The 16,204-nt window shown below is 52.8% G+C and overlaps 5 protein-coding genes across 5 annotated transcripts; 4 read left to right on the top strand and 1 right to left on the bottom strand.

Moving 5' to 3' along the window:
- Window positions 1-430: 430 nt before the first annotated feature.
- IAQ61_001189 (uncharacterized protein) lies at window positions 431-4,721 on the top strand (the record flags this gene model as incomplete). The annotated part of the gene is made up of 4 exons (XM_003841031.1): window positions 431-3,040; window positions 3,085-3,666; window positions 3,715-4,518; window positions 4,611-4,721. The coding sequence occupies 4 exons, from the start codon at window positions 431-433 to the stop codon at window positions 4,719-4,721; spliced, it is 4,107 nt and encodes a 1,368-aa protein (XP_003841079.1).
- An 807-nt stretch (window positions 4,722-5,528) lies between these two features.
- Window positions 5,529-6,080, top strand: IAQ61_001188 (uncharacterized protein; the record flags this gene model as incomplete). The annotated part of the gene is made up of 1 exon (XM_066095008.1): window positions 5,529-6,080. The coding sequence occupies one exon, from the start codon at window positions 5,529-5,531 to the stop codon at window positions 6,078-6,080; it is 552 nt and encodes a 183-aa protein (XP_065955316.1).
- A 786-nt stretch (window positions 6,081-6,866) lies between these two features.
- IAQ61_001187 (uncharacterized protein) lies at window positions 6,867-8,556 on the top strand (the record flags this gene model as incomplete). The annotated part of the gene is made up of 4 exons (XM_003841033.2): window positions 6,867-7,056; window positions 7,194-7,395; window positions 7,474-8,027; window positions 8,108-8,556. The coding sequence occupies 4 exons, from the start codon at window positions 6,867-6,869 to the stop codon at window positions 8,383-8,385; spliced, it is 1,224 nt and encodes a 407-aa protein (XP_003841081.1). The 3' UTR covers window positions 8,386-8,556.
- An 859-nt stretch (window positions 8,557-9,415) lies between these two features.
- IAQ61_001186 (uncharacterized protein) lies at window positions 9,416-14,494 on the bottom strand (the record flags this gene model as incomplete). Its single annotated transcript, XM_003841034.1, has 1 exon — window positions 9,416-14,494. The coding sequence occupies one exon, from the start codon at window positions 14,492-14,494 to the stop codon at window positions 9,416-9,418; it is 5,079 nt and encodes a 1,692-aa protein (XP_003841082.1).
- A 556-nt stretch (window positions 14,495-15,050) lies between these two features.
- IAQ61_001185 (uncharacterized protein) lies at window positions 15,051-16,178 on the top strand. Its single transcript, XM_003841035.2, has 4 exons — window positions 15,051-15,099; window positions 15,152-15,293; window positions 15,353-15,664; window positions 15,717-16,178. The coding sequence occupies exons 2-4, from the start codon at window positions 15,153-15,155 to the stop codon at window positions 15,744-15,746; spliced, it is 483 nt and encodes a 160-aa protein (XP_003841083.1). The 5' UTR covers window positions 15,051-15,099; window position 15,152; the 3' UTR covers window positions 15,747-16,178.
- The last annotated feature ends 26 nt before the right edge of the window (window positions 16,179-16,204 follow it).

Raw genomic sequence — 16,204 nt, 5'->3', positions numbered from 1 at the left:
GCCACCAAAAAAAGGTCCCCGTCCTGTCTGCCACCACACAAGTGCTTCCTAGAGTAGCATCAAACCATTGTCAACCCTACGACAAGCAAAGGCAAAAGAATAGACGTTGCCCATGCAAGAGGAGGAGGAATAGGAAGAAAGATAGCAAGAAGAGAAGAAGAAGAAGTAGAAAAAGAAAAAGAAAAAGAAGCCACAGTGGACTTGCAGGCATCGGAAGAGGAGGGACGACCCGCTGCAGCCACGAGACGCGCATAGTACACAAACACCCCAGTCCCCTCTCTCCCCTCTCCCCTCTCCCACCACCCCCGAACACACCACCGCCCGCCGGGGCTGGACATGTGCCCAACGTCGGCCTCACAATCGCCCAAGACACGCCTGCAGTGATTCTTCAACCCCCCCCCCTCCCCGCCCTCCCACGCCCGCTCAAGCCATGGACGGCGCACGAGGAAGCAATCGCCGCATCAACAGCTTGCAGGCCCGCGAGCGTCTGCAGCGAAGGGGCTCTTCGACCGCCCGCAACAAACGCCCCGTCCCTGCCCAAGATGCGTACCTCTACGCCCTGCGCGCCGCATATCTCGCATATCTCCTCCAGCCGCGCCAGAAACGGGTGCAGCATGTGCCGGCCGCTCCCAAGGCCGTGCAGCGCTCCTCGACCTCGGTCAATGATCTCCTCAAGGACTTCTCGCTGATTCGCGACTCCAAGAGCACTCGCTTCCCCCATGGCTTCATGGGCGAACTGGACAAGCGCATCACCAAAGTGCTCATGGGCGTGGAGCGCATGCCAGAGTACAAGGACGCCACCGTCAAACGCACCTTTGCCGTCTTCCTCAATGCCTTCAAGGACCCTTCGTTCCGCAAAAACATGGACAAGGACCGCCGAGTCGAGGATCTGTTGCTGATCTTCTACTCCAATGCCACCAAGGAGCTGCAAAAAGGAAAGCCTCCGGGCGACGACAGCTGGAAGCTCATGGTCGACCGACATGTCGCCCTCTTCCTGCGACTCATCAGCTCGACCCTCAAGGACAATGACTGGACCAGGGAAAGGCCAGAGCTCACCCAGAGACTGACGACCATGGAGAAGAAGCTCCTGGTCCACGATCAGGATCTCGCCTCGGAGAACCAGCGGAACGGCGGACAAGGCGGCACCACCGTCGAAGTCGAGATTCCACGCACCTACGAGGTCAAAGATATGCCACTAGTTCTCGTGGTATCGCGCATCTTCGGCATTGCCTACTCGGATGTACAAGCAGACATCAACCGATACAAAGCCGTGTGGACAGAGAAGGCAGCTCTGCAGGACCTCAAGACATATCAGGCCCACCTCAGCCTGAACAGCCAAAAGACGTTGAACAGCGACGACTTTGACCTCGACGAGGCGTACGAGGCGTGGAAGGACAAGGAGATTCCTGACCTCTCGCAAATGATCCTTGCCATCCTCCAGTCGAATCCTGAGCTGGCCAAGAGTTCGCCTGGAGGCTCTGTGCCGCAGTTCAAACCCCATCCGACGCTAGATCATGGATACGCCGACTCGTCAAGACAGGGCTCACAATCCTCGGAGGCTGGCTCGCCATACGTGGTTGATCAACCGGTGGACATGAGCCAACTCAACATTCGTGATGATTCGAGTGACGGCACATCGTACTCGTTCATCCCATCAGACCCTCGTGCCTACTATCGCGCCGTAGTGAAGGAAGCATTGACATACGATCTAGCAGACGCCAGCCAAAACGCAAATGACGAGACGAGCGAGACACCCTCAACGAAGCTGTTGTCGAAGCAATCTGTAGAGCTTCTCAATGAGATTGCAGTGCGCTGGCGCATACCTCATTTCTCTCGTTCTATCCTCTTCATGGACGTCATTCGGGAAAAGTACGTCAATCAAGAGATTGATTTGGATACTCTGGATGCCGCCTTCAACTATGTCAAAGAGCCACCACCACCACCAGATAAGAAATCCAACAGAATGAGTTACATTCCTGTACAGGACAACCTGTTCGATCGGACAAAATGGACAGTGCACGACTATGCTCTCAATCAGCAAATCTTGATGTCCCTACACGAAACTCTCTTGCGAGAACTCTTTGAGCTGATGATGTACGTATATGATGCCAAGCCTCCATCACTAGGGCCCGTCATGTACATCCTAGAGAGCCACATCTACGATGACCCAACTTTTCCTGGCACAGAGGAAGACATGGATCAATTCACCGAGCAGCTACGGGTGGCGCTGAGGCAAAAGGCTGGCGACGTATACCGCGACTTACTTGCGAAGCATATTCCTGATACCAAAGAAGAATGGGAGTTTTACCACGTCATCGAGCTGGGACGTGCGGTGGTCAAGCTGTGCGAACGGATACAAAAGCGATACCGCAAAAATCCAGAGATCATGGGCGTCAGTCCAATGATGTGTCTTGTTGAAGAAATGTTCCCTGCCTACGCTTCAGATGCAAGAGACTTGGTCGCTCGCATCATGGACGTGGCGCATAGTAAGAACGAAGAAGTGCCTGTGCAGGACGGATTCGACCTTTATAAAGAGCTGGTCGAGATACGGCGCATCCACAGCGATGCACTCCCTAATAGGAAGTTTGCTTTCAACATCGAGGGGCTACTGCAAGACTTTGTTTGGAGATGGATCGAAATGACTGACCAGAATCTGATTGGCTGGGTAGAGAACGCCTTCAAGGCCGACACATTTCAAATCCAGTCGCAGAATCCCATACCTACCGATGAAGAACGACATAGCGTCTCCGTCGTTGACATATTTCGCTCATTTAATCAAAGTATCGAGCAGATTGTCTCACTGAATTGGGATAATGACCTCCAGTACGCCAAGTTTATGACAGCATTATCCAAGTCGATTGGTATTGCGCTGGCGAGATACTGCGAGCTCGTGGAGCAGAAGTTCGCCAAGGAGATGGACCGCCTGACACCTGAGCAAGCAGCTGCCATGCGCCAGACAAGACAAGAGAAGTGGATATCCATGGCAAAAGACATGTACAACCAAAAGGAAAGGGCGGAGCCTTTTCAATTCTACCCAGAGGTGAGTTGTATGAGCCTGCAAATGTACCATGCTAACAGCCCTAGTCGCTTGTCAAACTCAACAACATTGAGTATGCGATGCAGCAGCTAGACAAACTGGAGCGTGAGATTGGCGTAGATGCTTGTGCGGAAGTAATTCATAAGAACACCCCGGCACCGGCACAACGTAGCCGAAACAACAACTTCGTCTTCACGATTAAGATCATTGAAGCTGAAGATCTCAAGGCTTGTGACATGAATGGCCTCAGCGATCCTTACGTCGTTCTGGGAGACGAGTACCAAAAGCGCCTAGCGAAAACGCGTGTTATTTATGGTAGCCTGAACCCGCGGTGGGACGAAACCATTGACATCACCACGAACGGCCCGTTGAACATTGTTGCTACAATCTGGGATTGGGACACCCTAGGAGATCATGACTGCGTCGGTCGGACCTCGCTCAAATTAGATCCATCACACTTCCGAGACTACATGCCTCGCGAGTACTGGCTGGATCTCGACACCCAAGGCCGCCTCCTACTACGAGTTAGTATGGAAGGTGAGCGAGACGACATCCAATTTTACTTCGGCAAATCGTTCAGAACCCTCAAGAGGACCGAACGAGACATGACACGCAAGATCACCGACAAAGTACGTCCATGACTTGACACCATCTATCCAACCTGCTAACTCTCTCAGCTCTCCTCCTTCATCAACGAAACCCTCTCCCGCCGTACCCTCAAAGCCCTGCTCAGCCGCGGCATGACCGTGGCCTCTGTAACTTCCTACTTTCGCGCCACTCGCCCCCAATCCGTTGCCCAAGGTCCTACACAAGCCGACATAACCCAAGCCCTCGGTCCTCTCTTCACCTACTTTGACGAAAACTTTGCCATCATGAAGCAAACCCTTACCGACGCTGCTATGATTATGGTTATGACGCGCCTCTGGAAAGAAGCCCTGGCAACGATAGAATCGCTGCTTGTGCCTCCTCTCTCTGACAAATTGTCCCAGCAACGGCCGCTCACGCAGCAGGAACTAGATATCGTCTTCAAGTGGCTGAAGATGCTATTCGACTTCTTCCATGCAGCGGACGAAGAAGGGAATGTCGAAGGTGTGCCCATGGACGTCCTCAAATCACCCAAGTACCACGAGTTGCAAAACCTAAACTTCTTCTACTTTGAAGCTACAGAGGACTTGATCCGCACGAGCGAATCCATGGCTGCAGCCAGCGCACGGCGTCAACAAGAAACTGCACAGCGCCTGAACCGCCAGTCTGCGCCCCCGAACCTCGGACATTCCTTTGGCGGCGCAGCAGGACTCGTGGGTATGCCGACGCGCAAACACAAGACTATCATGTTGAGTCGCAATCTGGGCACCATGCGCAAGGCCAAGGAGGAAAAGAGGAAGGAAGCCCAGGCGGAGCCGAATGATGATATGATTCTGAGGATTCTGAGGATGAGACCCGAGGCTGAGAGGTACTTGAGAGATCGTAGTAGGCAAAAGGTATGTTCATTCTTCCATTTCACGGCATGTCGATATTCTACAAGACTCTGTTACAAGAGAAATGGACAATCCAGCTAATAATTACCCACTAGGAACGCCTGGCCGCCGCCCAAGCCGCAGAAATGATTGTGCGGCAAAGTCTCAGTTCAGGCGGTGGCGGTCGTATGACTGGTGGAGTCGGCATCGCGGGGCCACGACGATAGTTAACGGTAGTAGTCGAGGCTCCGTGTCTACGCCTCAGTTTTCTTTCTTCCCTTTCATTACCGGACAAGCGCGGCCCCTGACTAAAACCCCCCTTTTTTTTTCTCCTTTCTCCTTTTCTTGTCTCTAATCTCTACTCTTACTCTCATACTTTTTTATTTAGCGGAGTTGTTTTCTTCAATCATGTGGGTGCGCTTAGGTTGTTGATTATTCTTCTCTTTTTTTGACTGTCGGCTTGCCTTCATGGGTTGTGTGTGTGATGGATACCTTTATATTTGCATCTTCTGTGCTTTTTCATCTTCGCTCGGATAGGGGATAGGGATAGGGGTGGGGTTACAGGATGCATTCGTTGTAGGGGGTTTGTTGGCGTTTGAGAGGGAGTTAATTTTCGTCTGGTGCGGGTATGATGGCGGGCACGCTGTGTCGTGATGCTGCGTCTTACTTGCCCCAATGCGGCGCCTACAGCATAGGAATACCAGACATTCCAGCTTCTTCACCTTATTCGGCGGGCTCATCTACCTATGCACAGCAATGTGGCTGCTGTGTGTGTGTGTGGCGGGGGGGGGGTCTGTGTAGAAACTGCAATGCATGAGTTTACGATGTTGGACTATGTTTTCGCCATTGCGTGTGCTAAATGCCCACGCTTGGATGTGGCCTTGATGCGAAAGACAGCGGTGCCCAGTGTGGTTGCGTTAAACTGTCAAGGAACCTTGTCAAGGGAATGTAGATACGCTTTGATTGTCTTTTTTTAACCATTCGCTTGCATTCTTGTACTCCAGTAAGTAGGTACCCAAGGAATCGCACGCCCCATGCGTGTGCGCCACCAAGGACATGTCGGGTTTCTTTTACAATCAAATCAAAGCTGTGTTATCAAGTGTTCCCTATCAAAGGATTTTTGTGCAGTTGATGTTGATTGGCGCGTTGTAGGTGGGGATCCGTCCGGGCATGTGATGGTGGGGGATGGAGTAACAAACGGTACGGTATTACTACCGCGTGGGTATAGTAAGCCGCACGAGCATGCAGGCATCAAAAGTCTCGTTTCTTCTCATGGAGCGAAACGGGTTGGACGTATTGTGAGGGTTTGTTGTGGATGGTCCGTTGAGCAGTGTTTGGTTGGTCTTGGATTCAGGTCCCGGTACCAGCACACCTACCGTAGCTCGCGTGGCGACGATCCCGATAACTTCAACAAGCTTCAACGCTCACCCCATCCCTCTAACCCATACTACTACCCTCCCATCAAACCATGTACCCAAGCTACCCACACCTCCCAACCCCCACACGGTCCTGCATCGGTGCCTATCACAGCACCAATATTGTACATAACAAAGAACCATCCCCATCAAGCACAATCACATATGTAAACCCCCTCCCTCCCTTCCCCGCCCACACCCATCCTCGGTCCCACCACCCCCCCCCCCAAACCGGCCCGAGACGCACACCCAAACAACGGCCATCATATGTCTTCCTCTCTCTGCCCCAAAACAGCGGTCAGATCCCACTTCCCCCACCCTATCGTTCCCACCTCCGACATCTCCCTCGCCCACGTTACAGAAGAACGATTGTGCAAAGTTCCGTCCGCCGGCAAACTCCATATAGAAATGGATGCATGGATGGGATAATCGAAACGAGCCATGACGGTTTGACCTTTCCCTCGGGTAGGCCCAGTGCACGTGTCAGCCTCGTGTCTGGCCATTCAGGTACGAACCGGAGTCTGGGGACTAGGGGAGGGCGGCACTTCTGAGCTGTGGACTGGCATGTACCTATACAGCGTGCAGAGCTAGGCGCGAGGTCTTGTGCGTACAGAAACTGGGTCCCTGGTGGGCTTTGCTGGAGTTGTGTAGGCGTGTGTGGGATATCTATGTGGGATAAAGTTCTGCGGGTGAGGCAATATACCATGGGATGATATGTGTGTGTTGTTTTCGGCGAGACTGTGAGGGTCGATCGGGAGAGGGGGGGGGGGGAGGTGGGTGGGATTACGGAGGAAGTTTCTCTTTCTCCTTGGTCAATGTGCGACGTTTACATTGTGGGTTTTTTGCTTCTTTTTTTCTTCTTCTTGAATCAAGCTTCTTACGTTTGTGGGAAAAGGCCTCTTTTTATACGTTTTGCGTAAAGGCTATGTTGTTGCTGGTGTTGTGTGGCAGAGCATCATGCGCACACTCTCGTTAGCCGTTGTGCTGCTGGGGGCTTCGTCGCCAGCACTTGGCGCTGCGTTTTCTGCTGAGACGCCCGGTCGAAGCGATGATCGTTCCGGAGCGCGGGTGGGTGAGCGAGCAAAGGACCGCATGGTGGTGGTGGTGATGTGTATTGTGTATACGTTTTTGCTGGCGACTGTTCAAGGTGAGTTGCACGCGTGTGTTGGTGTTGGTGTGGAGAAGTTAGGTCAAGATCTAGTCTATGACCACCGGTCGCCACCTATACCGGTATACCTACGGTACATGCCTCACAGCAAATGCACTGACAGCGATATGTGCTAGGCTATCGATTCGGTCGTGTGGCTTGTAGCAAGCCAGAGACCAAGGTCTCGGATGTGCTGGTCTTCACACAGGGTTTCGTTAGTATCGCGTTTATCCTAGCCATAGGCGTCAAGAGTGCTGTCCTTGGTGCGGAAACAGATTCGCAATGCCATGGTGCTATCTGGCTCTGTATCGGACTATACGGCGCGTCGAAGATGGTCTTGTAAGTTTCAACATACCGTACATATCGACTGAGTTTGCTCCCGCTCCTAGAAACGCCACTAAAACAACAACAACACAGATATCTCTTCCTCCTCGAGCGTATCCATATTGTGCGAGCGCCCTTTGTAGACCGTCGACGCGACTCCATCTATCTAATGGGGACCATTGCAACCGTAGCCCCCTTCTCCGTTATCTTGGGCTATGAATTCAAAGACCCCATTGCCGAGCTCTCCTCCAAAACAGGCCAATGCAGAATCGGCTTGCAACCCTACGCCGCCATCGCCATCATGGTCTTCGACATCATCACCAACATCCTACTAACCGCCATTTTCGCCTGGCAGCTCCGCCCCGCACTGAAAGCCGCAGATCCGCCTCGCACGTCCTGGCACACGCATGGTGCGCGTGGCGAGCGGGAACAGGCCTCACTGCTAAGCAGTATACGGTGCATATTCAGAGTGGGGAGGGCGGATTCGGGAAGAATGAGTATGCGCAGTAATATACGCATTATGCTGGTGAGAAACGTGGTGGGTTCGAGCTTGATTCTGCTGGTAACCGCGGCGAATAATATCATCTACCTCGCATGGCGTTCTGCGATTCTGAGTCATATATGTCTGCTCATGTGTATGACCGATGGTTAGTGACACCAACCCCCCTCCCCTCCCTCCCACGGCCGGGCATACACCGCACGACGTTACTAATGAATTGGTTGGCAGTGGTGCTGTGTATGCTCATTACCAATTGGTTGACCATGCGATATCCCAGGGACAATGCAGATTCTCAATGTCCCTTCACCTTCACGATGCCGGATCTGCCGTACGATGGGACATGTAACCCGCGCTATGCTGCGTCGTCACGCCCATCGAATCATAGTAGGATAGATGAAGGCGGAGAGCGGTCGTTGCAGCTGGCACCGCAGGTAGAGTACCCTCCCAATGTCAACGCTAGAGATTCAAAGATGCTTCATGCCAGCTTACGCCTCGATACCCACTAAATAATGTACCAATACTTATGGATTCTTACACGCTTGAGAAAGCTTGTTTCAGCGTCTGATTTTATCTTGACGTTGTTTTGGGTGTGAGGATCCTGTTGCTATTAAACACCTCACTGCTTTCCCGCATAAGCCCCTTCTCCATACCACCTTCACCTTCTATCCTATCAAAAGCATAGTAACATAATAACCGTAGACGATGTCGTTTCTGAATAGCATGATAACATGCGTATGCGTATGGCCAAAAGCAGAAACATACCCAGCCCTCATCAAACACAACAGCCTCTGTACCCTTACCACTCTGGCCTCACAATCGCATTGAGAAGATAAAAAGCAAGTCTCCTACATATCCTCGCACACGAGCTGCAAGATCCAGGATTTTAATAGCATTCCGTCCGGCATTAACCCGCCAGACACAAAATCTTCAAGCACACGATGATGGTACAATACCATTCACCTGGTTTAGACCTGTTTATGCGCATACATGATTACACATTCAAACACCGCGAAGAAAGACAATTTTGCTATAAATTACATGGTATCTATTACAAGTTTGATATCTACTTTCTAAGCCTGTGTTGGAACAGGACTGGCCACATTCATATGTTTTCTGCCTGCTCGCTCAGCGGCCAACGAGCACATCTACGTCAATCCCGTCTGGGACGGGCATACACCGCACACATACACACGCCAATACACACGATGGACAACACACACGCAGAGACGCACAACATACAACATGTACGCACCTCGCCCAAACGCCAGTCCATGCAAAGGCCCCATGCAATACACATCCCCTCCATCCCCCACCCCACCACTTAGTCTATAACGAAAACCTTCACCCCATAGCACCAGATATACAAATACATCCAACATCTTGTCCGACGCCCAGAGAATACCACGCACCCCCGCCTCTTGACCGCAAAATTTTAATCTTTTATACGCAAAACCAAAGTAACAAGGAAACCACCTTGGAGAAGCCAATGATTTGTAGCAGTAGGTAGTACAATGAGATAAAAGACTAGTTACTCAATCAATACTTCCTCTTCCTATGCCTAACATGTGGATCCTGGCCCTTGCGATTTCTCCGCTGGCGATCCGTTGGCGGGCGCCAAGCCTCCTTGCCAAACTCCTCCCTGTACAGAGCCAGCATATACTCGTCTACATGGCGTCTCACAATCTCTTCGCCCTCGCGGCGCATGTCCGCATTCTCCCTTGTGCCACCAGCAGCACCGCCCGCAACACTCGTCGCACGTGTAGCCTGCAAGCTCTCGTTGAAATCCACCTGGTCCTCTTGGATCTCGTCCACTATTTCCTTTTGCGCAAGTGAAGCGGCCGTGAGGTCTTCCGTGTCTTCGACGGCGCCCATGACGCGGCTGTCGCCGAGGAGGCCGGCTTTTTCACCGAGGACGCGTTCCATGGCCGCGCCGGCTTCGTCGGTCGTGTCGATGGGGGTTTGGGTGTCAAGGGCGTCGCGCCAGGTCACGCGGTTGAAGGTGTCGGTGGTGAAGTCTCCCTTTTGGATAATCACATCGTCGAGCAGACGCTTTTGATTGCTCTTGCGCAATATGTTGGCTTCGATGGTGTACTCGCTGACGAACTTGTATATGTGTACGTCGCGCGTTTGGCCGATGCGATGGGCGCGGTCTTGGCATTGTTTGTCCATGGCCGGATTCCAGTCTAGGTCGTAGAAGATTACTGTGTCAGCACCCGTAAGATTGATACCTAGTCCACCAGATCGCGACGAGAGGATGAAGGCGAGGATCTTGGGATCAGAATTGAAGCGGTCGGTGAGGATCTGGCGTTGTTCAATCTTTGTAGAGCCATCGAGGCGCAAGTACCGGTGTCCGTGGATATTGAGAAACTGCTCAAGGATGTCGAGAACTTTTGTCATCTGCGTGAAGATCAAAGCGCGGTGGCCGCCAGCTTCCAGATCCCGGAGGAGAGTGGCGAGGCGTTGCAATTTGCCGCAATCATACTGGAGCAACCGTTTGTCGGGGAAGGCGATGGATTGCCGGATGCGAGGGGAATGGAAGGGGTCGCGTTGGCGAACTAAGGGAGAGGATCTAATGAGGTCGACGCTACGTTTTGAGAGAGACAGAGGGACGAGTTCTTCGGCGGCGACGGCGGGCGTGACGCAGGTGAAACGGGAGATGAGGGGCTCGAGAGCTTCGGCTCGTTCTTCAAGGGTTGGTATCATGTCGTAGAAATGGGTTATTTGCTCATTTAGCCAGGTAGCCTTGACAGCAACAGAGCGCGGAGATCTGAAGCCTAGCCTGCCACGTTTTGGCAGGAGGGGCACTTCTTCTGGGAGTTGCTGTGCGCTCTTGTAAGTTACATGCGCCTGACCAAATTGAGGGCTGGGTTGAAATCGATTGACTGGCTGTGACCTGGAATACTTAGTAGGAGGCAGGAGATCCAACTTTGGTTTTACGGATTCGATAGCGCCGAAAGTATAGTCGTGCCAATCCACCTTCACAGCTTCAATACAATCTTTGCCATATATTGGCAGAAATTGTGTGCGCGACCGAGTCAGCTCCAAGCATGTCTGCAGATGGTCCCGGACGGAGACCTGTTCCTGCCGTGCCATCGCCGACATTGCTGATTGCAGCGAGGATGTACTCGTGGCTGAAGGTTCGTTGAGGCGACGTGTCTGACGCTCGATCAAATCCTTCAACGGCCGCGTTGCTCGTATTGGGTAGGTACGGATGGCATGTCCCTTCGAGGTTTGCTCACGCCGTGCGAATAGTAGATGCAAAGCGTCCAGATTCACCTGTTTTTCGTCCATACCTTCTTGCATCCGTTTTCGGATGAGTAGATCTTTGATTTCGAATTGAGCTGCAACGGACTTGGGCATAGCCATGGACGTGACAATCGCTCGCGTCTCGAAGAGGTCAGGGTGATTGCACACTTTGCGTAGCGACATAAGACAGTTGATAATGGACATGTAGTTGCCCGAAGATAGAATCTCTTTTGTCGAAGCCCGTCCCATGAAGCCATCGTACAGTTGACGTTGCCTCTTGGAAAGTTTGCAGTACACGACGTGTTCATACTTGCCAGGCATCTGCTTTTCGACTTCGGACTTCAAGCGACGTAGTAGGTAAGGTCGGAGGACTTCATGGAGCTTCTTGACAATCTTCTGTGCCTCGGCATCAAGCTGTTGTCGACCTTGATCAAGAATTTGCGATGTGGGGTTCTTCAAAGCCATAGTGAATTCTTCCAAACCAGCAATTCGACCTTCGCCAGCAAAGCCAGCGGGCATCAGAAAATACAGTAACGACCAAAGCTCGTCAATGTTGTTCTGAAGCGGGGTCCCTGTGAGTAGCAATCGTCGTTGTGTCCGCAGGTTCAGCATCGTCTGCCAACGCTGCGATTTGAAATTCTTGATGTTGTGAGCCTCATCCAAGACAAGGTACTGCCAAGGCCGCATCTTGAAAGCTGCCGCGTCTTGAAGGATAAGTTGGTAGGACGTGATGACCACATTGTACATGTCCTTGCCGATGTTGCGCCATCCCATCCGTTTTCGCTTGCGCTCATTGATGTCGCCGTAATATGTCAAGATTTTGAAACCTGGCAAGAATTTCTTGAACTCCATTTCCCAGTTGAGCATGACACTCGTAGGTACCACTACGAGATGCGGACCCCAAATTTCTCGGCGTACGGCAAGGTATGCTAGAAGCGATATGGTCTGTATGGTCTTGCCCAGACCCATCTCGTCAGCGAGGATGCCGTTGGTCTCGGATTCATATAGGTTGGCGAGCCAGTCGAGTCCGTCATGCTGATACTCTCGAAGAGTACCACGCAAGAGGAAGGGCACTTCAGTCCGTGCTGGTGTTGAGGTCTGTCGAGAATGGAAGATACTTGTCTCTTGTTCGACCTTATCTTCGGGTGATGCTTCGGATTTCTGAATAGACTGCGGTGTTCTGGGTCGCTCCGACTCGCCATTTACGCGAGACTCATTCTCATCTGCATCAGGGTGAGCATGTCCATTGGAGTGCAGCTCATTCTCGAGTCCCTGCACGGTTGTGCTTCCATGACCGTTAGTCTGCTCGACAGTTGGCGCTACATCCATGGTGTCTTCGTCGTTCACCGCAGTCTTGGCAGCCTCTTTCAGTTTCTTAATGTCTTTTGGAGCCAAAAAACCCATCATTCCCAGATCTTCGCCTTCACTGCCATCATTGGATTCGGCCACTGAATTGGTAGTTTCGTCATCGTCCATGTCGTCAGCTTCCGACTCGGCATCACTTGACCATGCCTCACTACCAGATCCAGAGGCCTTGTCTTCATCCTCTGAATCAAGTAAGGCTTCATCGACCTGTTCAAGCTCAACGGTAGCGGGATCGATGTACCCTGGCTTTTGTTCCACATCAGAGCCCTCGTGTTCGTGCACGCCATTGGTGTGTGTGAAACGGTCATCTTTTAGTTCTGGGTCCGGAGTAGGTGCTGGCGTTTGCTCATCCTCGTCTTCATCGTGCTCGTCATTGCTCTCGTCCATCTCCACTTCCGAACTGCTGTCAGGAAGATCTGGGAGTCGTTCGTACTTGGCACGCAATTGTTCGGCCGTGAGATTGGCGTCCTCATCTTCCTGGTTTTCTTGTTCGCTATCCGAGCTCGACGACATAACATCATCATCCTTCTCAGACCGAGCAAGGTCTGAAGTTGCGCTTGCAAACTCGTCCTCGTCGCCATCGAAATCGCGGTCGTCGCTCACCAACGAGGAGGCACCGTCATTGACATTTCGGCCCAAAATCTCTTTTGCCTGCAAAAACATGTCATCCATGGCCCTCTGCCCGAGCTGCAGTTGTTCTTCTTCCCACTTCGCCACACGCTCCTTGTCGATTTCCACCTTGACTAGTCCCCATGCATCTTTGACGTCCTTTACAAGCTGCCGATAGCGTATAATTTGCCGCTCTGCCTCCTCCTGGTCGATTTCTTCCTGACTCTTGCGTTTGAATTTGTTCTTCCAGAACTCGTAGGCCTCTCTTGCCAGCGTCTTCGCCACCCTTCGATGCACAACCTTCTCCTCCTTGAGTAACTTGTTGAAGGTCAGCGCATGTGAAACTACATGATCCCAATGGCCGTATTGCAGGGGTGGCTCTGGTGCTGGTTCTGGCGCGAAGACGCTACATCTTGCCTCGCTCAAGACTCCATGCTCGGCGGCATCAACAATCCGCAGGCGACGCTCGGCTTCCTCCTGTGCCTTGTCATGTGTTATTCGTTGTGCCTCTTCACTTTCGAGCGGATCGTCTTGCACCAGCCACTCATCGATGGAAGTGTATTTGGTCTTGGGCGGAGCGTGCTGTGGATGACGATTCGGGGGATCGGGCTTGCGGAACTTGAGGCGGAGGCGTGGTGCTGGTGCGGAATCGTCAGGCGATGCGTACAGACCGGCTTCAGGATCATGGCCGTTGGCGCCGGGGGCACCGTCGTCTTGGTCAGCGTCATCGTGCGATGCCTGTCGTGTTCTACGAGAGCGGGCCGATCGCTTGCGAGTATCTTCCGAGACGCCTTTTTTCTGGTGCGCAGGTGAGGCAGGAGACGAGGTTTGTGCGGAGGCAGCACCCCTTCGTTGCCGCTCCGACTTGCGCGCCGGCGTGGCCAGCGAAGCAGTCGATGCCTTCTTCGCAAGCGTCGGTGTTGCCTTGGCCTTTGCTACACCCGATGCACTGCGCGCTTCCCGCTTGACGCCATTCTTGGGGGTGCCATTCGTCTGTGTTGCCTTGGCTGTGGGGCGCGAGTTCCGCTTTACAGGTTCAGGCGTTGGCGGTGCAGTTTCGCGGTTGACGCGTGACGACTTCCTGACGCCATTTTCAAACACCGTCGTAGGCCCCTCGGCAGAGAATGACTTCCAGGGTGGCGATACAGCGCGTGAGAGGGAGCGATGGGGTGTTGTCTCTTCCACCCTGCGCCGCTTGGCCGGTCGTTCGATGACGGCACCACCACCATCGTCGCCACTGGGAGGCAGTGAGCGTTCTTCTTCTTGTTTGATCAGTGTAGGCGTGTCCGTCTGCGTCGCCGTGCCATTCGGTCGTGTGTCGGGCTCGCAGCAAGCGTCGGGCGCGTCGGCGGGGTCGATGTCAATGTCGCGGTGCGCGGGCGTGACTTGGTCCATTCAGGAAGGGCGAGGGATGAGGCCTAGGAAGCCTGGAGACCACCCGGCGCACTGCCAAATCGACATATATTGGCCCAAGTATGGTATCAAAAGATGGGCTGGAGTCTGGGGATGACGGTGATGGGGTCAGATTCCGAATTAGGGTCCGCGTTGGGCAGATGCGGGCTGATGAAGTGATTTTGCTGTGTCGTGTTGTGAGATCTCCAAAACTCGAAGAGCCGACGTTAGAGTAATGTCAGGATGCTACTAGAGTACTCTACCATAGGCACGCTAAGCACGGGCGCAAATCCTCCACAGAGCAATTGAAAGCACGTCCACGCGACAGTTTGGTGACGATATTATTCTGTCCTGTGAAGAGAGATTTCAGGGTATTTTGGTTGTCATGGCTGCCAATTCGTTGGAGCTTTTGTCAATACCGTATGCCCGATACATTAGAACAAGCGGCGCGTCCATGTTGTGACATCGTTCAGCCCAATACGGTTAGACAACAGGTCGGTCTTGGCAACCTCAGTGACGGTGCGCTGACATCCATGGACGCCGCGGTTGCGACAACGACACTCCAACCTCATCACGCATCGCTCCCTCACCCGCCTTTGCGCCACAACGTATGCCATTGCCCTATCCACGCCATTCTGTAGCTTCCTGACGCCCCTACAGCATGTTTTCCCGGCGCATTGTAGCGGCCCGCCCGCTGGCTCGAGCCTTTGTCCCCGCAGTAGCCCGACCCCGACCGCAGTTCACCCAGATCCGCACAGCTCTGACTGACGCTGAGATGATTGAGCTCGCCGACCCTAACCAGGTGAGACTATGAAAATGGCATCCCACGCTGGTTCTGTTGTTGGATGCTGATGTCTGCAGAACGGCGGCTACATCAACCCGCCAGCTGAAAAGCGTGGAAACCGCGACCCGTACGGCGACTGGTGGGACAAGCAAGATCGCCGCAACTTTGGCGAGCCCTGCCACGAGGACCACGATATCTTGGGTGTTCTGGCTCTGCACGACTACAACCACTTTACGCCAGGCTGGGGCGCCGTGTTGATGGGTACCTTCATTGCATCCGTCCTGGGCCTCTGCGGTGCCGTCAGCATGGTCTACCCCGACAAGATCAGTGCTCCAAGGACATTCCCAGACGGTCTGGACGTGGAACTTGGAGGCAGGGGAGCTCTGAGGGTGAGTTTCTAGTCCCTCATCACAACAGGCGTATTGCTAACGAAGCTATCAGGCAAGGAAACCAGATGAGGCTACCTGGTAGACAACGAATGAGACTGGCTGTATATATCATCCCAAGAGAGTTTTCACTTTTGACTACAACATCGCATCACCCGTCTTATATATCTAAGCCGCGTCTAGTACTTGTTTTGCTATCTTGGCCATATCGTCCTAATCCAATATATATTTCATTCAGTGGCTGTGGAATGAAAAGAGTAATCCATGTGGCCCAAGTAAGGTTGGAAAGTCTCAATTCCATTCACCTGATCAAGTCACAGCATAAGTCACAAATATGTTTCTCCGATTATGGCTGGATTTCTTCATGCCCGTTGCAGTTGCTCGCACGAGCTAGGCATTGATTCATTTCAAGCCGTCATGTCTTCACTAACGATCGAACTTACTCTTTTCCCCACTTGAACTTGCAGGACAGTTCGCCGTCCAGGCCCTCCTTAACAAAATTATAAGCCGATACGAGGGCCATGTCTCATGAGGCGGCCCAAC

This window comes from Plenodomus lingam (genome assembly GCF_022343315.1).
Source record: "Plenodomus lingam strain CAN1 chromosome Unknown contig_11, whole genome shotgun sequence".
Classification (NCBI taxonomy): Eukaryota; Fungi; Ascomycota; class Dothideomycetes; order Pleosporales; family Leptosphaeriaceae; genus Plenodomus; species Plenodomus lingam.
This window is presented reverse-complemented; position numbering and strand designations above follow the sequence as displayed.